Consider the following 5082-nt stretch of genomic DNA (forward strand, 5'->3'; position numbering starts at 1 on the left):
TATAATAGAGATATAAAACATGCTTTTTCTACAAATGATCAAAGCTAGCTTTATGTTAGGTGACTGTATGTTAGGACTTGTGCCTCTAATGCTTTTCAGTCAAACTCACGACTGTGTTAGTGGATTGTGCTGAATTTTGTGGTTAATATTGTTTATCTTCCTGTAGACGAGTCTTTCAACCCTGGAGAAGAGGATGACGACGTCCCAGAAGAGTACGTGATTTAAACCTTTCTTTTTACCTTGATGCTTAGATGGTTTGTCAGTCTTTCAGTCTGATAATGTAATGTTGTGTGTCTGCAGGTATGACAGTAACGCTTCGGAGAGCGACAGTGAGGCAGACGATGGAGACAGCGAGGAAGAAAGCAAGACGAAAAAACCTGAAAAGAAGCCCAAGAAAGTGGTGAAGGAGATGAAAGAGAGGAAACCACGGAAAGAGGTAATATACATATCGATATGTGACCGTGGATCACAAAACCAGTCATAAGGGTCAATTTTTTCGAAATTAGCAATGCATATTACTAATCAAAATTAAGTTTTGATATATTTACGGTAGGAAATTTACAAAATATTTTCATGGAACATGATCTTTACTTAATATCCTAATGATTTTTGGCATAAAAGAAAAACGGATAATTTTGACCCATACAATGTATTGTTGGCTATTGCTACAAATATACCCCAGCGACTTAAGACTGCTTTTGTGCTCCAGGGTCGCATATGTCATAAATGAAAGGCTTTAGAGAGTTTAAAGACATCTGTTCAACAGTTCAGAAAATAAAGCCAGACATGACCCCCATTACCAGACGTTATTGACCCTCTCCTCCTCTCTCTCTGTGGCCAACAGAAGAAGGTGAAGGACCCCGGGGCTCCGAAGAGGCCAATGAGCGCTTACATGCTGTGGCTGAACGCCAACCGAGAGCGAATCAAGAGCGAGAATCCTGGGATATCAGTCACTGAAATCTCCAAGAAGGCTGGAGAAATGTGGAAACAGCTGAGCAAAGACCGCAGAGAGGTGAATGAAAATCTCTCACACACACAACAGTAACCAGAAAGTCTTCACAGCCTCATTAACTCTTTCCCTGCCAGAAAAGTTGCCAGCCACCGCCAGCATTTTTGATCATTTTCACAGAATTTCATGGTGCCCAGAATATTTTGTTGTGTGAATATGTGAACATGCAATATGTCAAAAAGAACAGAGCTTCTGCTCTTAAACAAAAAACCTGTTTCACTCTAGCTTAATGCATTATTTTATCATTTTTTATATTATATATATTTTTTATTAACACTTGAATGTGGGATTTTTTTCATAAAAAACACTTTGAACAAAAATCTGAAAAAAAATTTTTTTTTTATATATATATATTTTTTTAAATGTGACTTAAAGGCCCGGTTTCACGGACAGGGCTTAGACTAAACCAGGATTAGGCCATAGTTCAATTTAGTGGTCGACCGATATTGTTTTTTTTGACGGCCGATGCCGATATCTTGGAAAGCAGGGTGGCCGATATAATTGTATTTATTTTAATTAATATTTAAGAAATTGGAAATCATTTGAAAATGGATAAAAAAATTAATTTATAAAATAAACATACTTATACTTTAGATGACAAAGTATTTTCCACAAATAAATAAATATTTAATACAAATATAATTAAAAAGGAAGTAAACTGTAACCAAAAGAGCACTCAGTATTCTGGGAAGTTTGTGTGCATTGGGAATCATATTTGTTCAAATAAAGCCAAGGTAACACTCATTTTACATACAGCACACAGTGGAAATGACATGAATATGACAGTGGGCAAATGCATAATCACAAAACGTAGCATAATTTGAAATCACGAATTTAATGTTTAAAGCATTCAATTTGCACGGACCGAACGTCACGCAGAGAACACGCGATCATGCAGGTCACATACATTTTACATACAGCACACAGTGAAATTGACATGAATATGACAGTGGGCAAATGCATAATCACAAAACGTAGCATAATTTGAAATCACGAATTTAATGTTTAAAGCATTCAATTTGCACGGACCGAACGTCACGCAGAGAACACGCGATCATGCAGGTCACATACACTCTTCAAAAGATCTCACAGCTGGATTCGACTAAGTTTGTGAAATTAAATGTTCATTAGTAATTCAAAGATTTGTTTAAATTATATAAATGTGTATTTGCTGAATGCTGACGACAAACGAGAAAGTATTATAATGTTTGCCTTTCTATTACTAATAATATAATTAATTATAATTTATAATAATAATTTATAATTTATGCATTTAGCAGACGCTTTTATCCAAAGCGACTTACAGTGCATTCAGGCTATACATTTTTTACCAGTATGTAATATAAAAGCAATCGTTCTAATACATTTGTGTATACATTTTAATTCCTTTGTTTAACAGTTCTATCTGATTTTTAGACGGACTTCTATCCGTATTCGACAGAACTGTTAACGACGACAGCGAACAAGAGGGAGAATGTGAGCTGCCGCTGTCAGCGCCGTCAAAATAAAAGTCCCGCCTCGAACGCATCGGCCAAACAGAAAAACGTATCGGCCAATGCCGATATTTGAAAAATGCCAAATATCGGCCGATATATCGGTCGACCATTAGTTCAATTAGGACATTTAAGTAATTTTTATAAACGTGTCTTAGAAAAAAACATTACTGGTGTGCTTTTTGAGAAAAAACAAAGGCACTGATATATTTTAAGATCAGTCAGTGCAAGTTTCTTTCAGTTCTTTCACATTTTAGTCTGGGACTAGGCTTAAGCCTTGTCTGTGAAACCGGGGAAAAGTGACTTTCCATCCGTAACCAATGATTCGGTTTTAGTAAAAGCCAATTACAATTCTGTATGAAAATATTGCAGGCAGTGACATGGCCATAAGACACATTAAAACATGCATTCCTTTTCTACTTACTTTTTTTTTAACAAATATAAAGCTCATCCACAACTGAATCTGGGTCTGTATGTATAAGCAGACTAAACTGAATTAATTGCAGAAAACTATTCATTACAGAAATTTGCTTGCTTTTTTGCAAATGCAGTGAGCGCTGCAGCACTGAAGACATGTATTAGCCACTGACTGAATTATTTGTCTGTGGTTTGTTGTGTTGCTGACAGATGATTGACGCATAAACTCCTGATGCTGTGCTGTTATAGATCGAAGATAGAGTAAACTGACCTGTTTATATTTGAGTCTCTTGTGTGTTTTGCAGGAGTGGGACAGAAAAGCTGCAGAGGCCAAGAAACAATATGAGAAAGCCATGAAAGAGTACAGAGAGAGTGGAGGAGGAGCGGCGCTTGTTACTAAGTGAGCAAACATCGATCAAACATGCTTTAAAAAAATAAATATGTACACAGTGTGTACTTTTATATAAACTTCAGTTTGCATATTATTTGAAAGCAAGCATTGGGCAAGATAACAGATTACATCAAAGAATTAATTAGTAGATTATTCATACACAACTGTTTAAAAGTTTGGGGTCAGTAAGATTTTGTTGTTGTTCTTGAAAGTCTCTTCTGCTCACCAAGGCTGCATTTATTTGATCAAAAATACAGTAAAAATTGTGAAATATTATTACAATTTAAAACAGCTGTTTTCTATGTGAATATCTGTTGAACTGTAATTTATTTCTGTGATCAAAGCTGTATTTTCAGCATCATTACTCCAGTCTTCAGTGTCACATGATCAGAAATCATTCTAATATGCTGATTTGCTGCTCAAGAAACATTTCTGATTATTATCAATGTTGAAAACCGTTATGCTGCCCAATATTTTTGTGGAAACTGATATATTTTATTGTTCAGGATTCTTTGATGAATAGCAAGTTAAAAAGAACAGCATTTATTTGAAATAGAAATCTTTTGTAACAATTGTTGTCCCTTTTGATCCATTTAATGAATCCTTGTTTTTTTTTTTTTTTTTTTTGAACATTACATGCAGCCCTGCTTTTTGTTGACACAGTCATTGCTTGTGCTTTCAGAGAAAAGAAGAAGAAAGGAGGGAAGGTGGAAGCTAAGAAGAAGAGTGGAGGAGAAAAGGAGACAAAGGAAGGTGGAAACGAGAGCTTTAAGAGTAAAGAGTTCATCTCCAGCGAGGAGAGCTCGTCTGAATCTGATCACGACAGAGGCAGCAAACGCAAGGTGTGCGACTGATGCGTTTCCTCTCAGCTTTAATGGAGTTATTTAGATGTGCATCATTTAACCTGCTTTATCCGTCACAGGCTTCTGATGACGATGATGAAGAAGCCGCCTCCACACCCGCCAGCTCAGAGGAGGAGTCGGGATCTGACTGAAGATCACTGACAGCACAGAGACATTTCCACATCTCAGGTTTCACAGTCAATAACTGATGCTTACTCGGACCAAGACTTTCTACTTCACATTTCTACACCTATTTTTCCATTCAGACTGAGAACCTGGAAATAGATGGGTAACATTTTCCCCTCCTTTGAGAGCGTCATCAGTAAAGCTCTCAGATTTTATTTTTTTCAGTAGACAGACATAATTCAGGGAAGTGTGGATAAGATCTACTTGTAGAGGGTTTTGCCCTCTTTTTATTTTCTATTTTTTGCCTTTTTCTCTAAAATGGTAAGACTGCACTTCAGTAAATGTTTTGGTTATTTGGATAACATGTTTTGTACTTTAAGCTATCAAAATGTTCATCACTGTTTTGCAATAAAAGTTCAGTGAGTGATCCGGTGTCTCTTGTGTTTGTGTGTGATTGGTCACGTGATGCCCTGACTTTAGTTTGAGTGTCTTTCATAGATGAAGCAGCATATTGGTAGAGAACAAGTGCTGACAATACACTTACTAATGCTGATGTCGTGATACTCTCGATAATGGTGGCAGACGGTGACGCAAGGGAGAAGAATTGTTGAATAAAGCTATTTTTGTTTTCTTTGCGCACAACAAGTATTCTCGTAGCTTCTTAAAATTGCGGTTGAACCCCTGATGTCACATGGACTATTTTAACGATGTCCTTGCTACATTTCTGTGCGTTGATCGTGTTAGGATCCTTGCTGTCTATGCAGGGTCAGACAGCTCTCAGATTCCATCAAAACTATCTTCGTC

The 5082-nt window shown here is 36.6% G+C and overlaps 1 protein-coding gene across 1 annotated transcript in view; it reads left to right on the plus strand.

The window, feature by feature from the left end:
* Nucleotides 1-4705, plus strand: part of LOC107684835 (FACT complex subunit SSRP1-like) — a 25021-nt gene extending 20316 nt beyond the window's left edge. Inside the window, exons 13-18 of the mRNA XM_016481202.1 lie at nucleotides 167-212; nucleotides 301-436; nucleotides 845-1012; nucleotides 3225-3319; nucleotides 3993-4152; nucleotides 4233-4705. Coding sequence (XP_016336688.1) covers nucleotides 167-212; nucleotides 301-436; nucleotides 845-1012; nucleotides 3225-3319; nucleotides 3993-4152; nucleotides 4233-4304 — 677 coding nt within the window. The 3' untranslated portion in view covers nucleotides 4305-4705. The remainder of the gene's footprint in view (nucleotides 1-166; nucleotides 213-300; nucleotides 437-844; nucleotides 1013-3224; nucleotides 3320-3992; nucleotides 4153-4232) is intronic.
* The last annotated feature ends 377 nt before the right edge of the window (nucleotides 4706-5082 follow it).

This window comes from Sinocyclocheilus anshuiensis, unplaced genomic scaffold (genome assembly GCF_001515605.1).
Source record: "Sinocyclocheilus anshuiensis isolate Anshui unplaced genomic scaffold, SAMN03320099.WGS_v1.1 scaffold121, whole genome shotgun sequence".
Taxonomy (NCBI): domain Eukaryota; kingdom Metazoa; phylum Chordata; class Actinopteri; order Cypriniformes; family Cyprinidae; genus Sinocyclocheilus; species Sinocyclocheilus anshuiensis.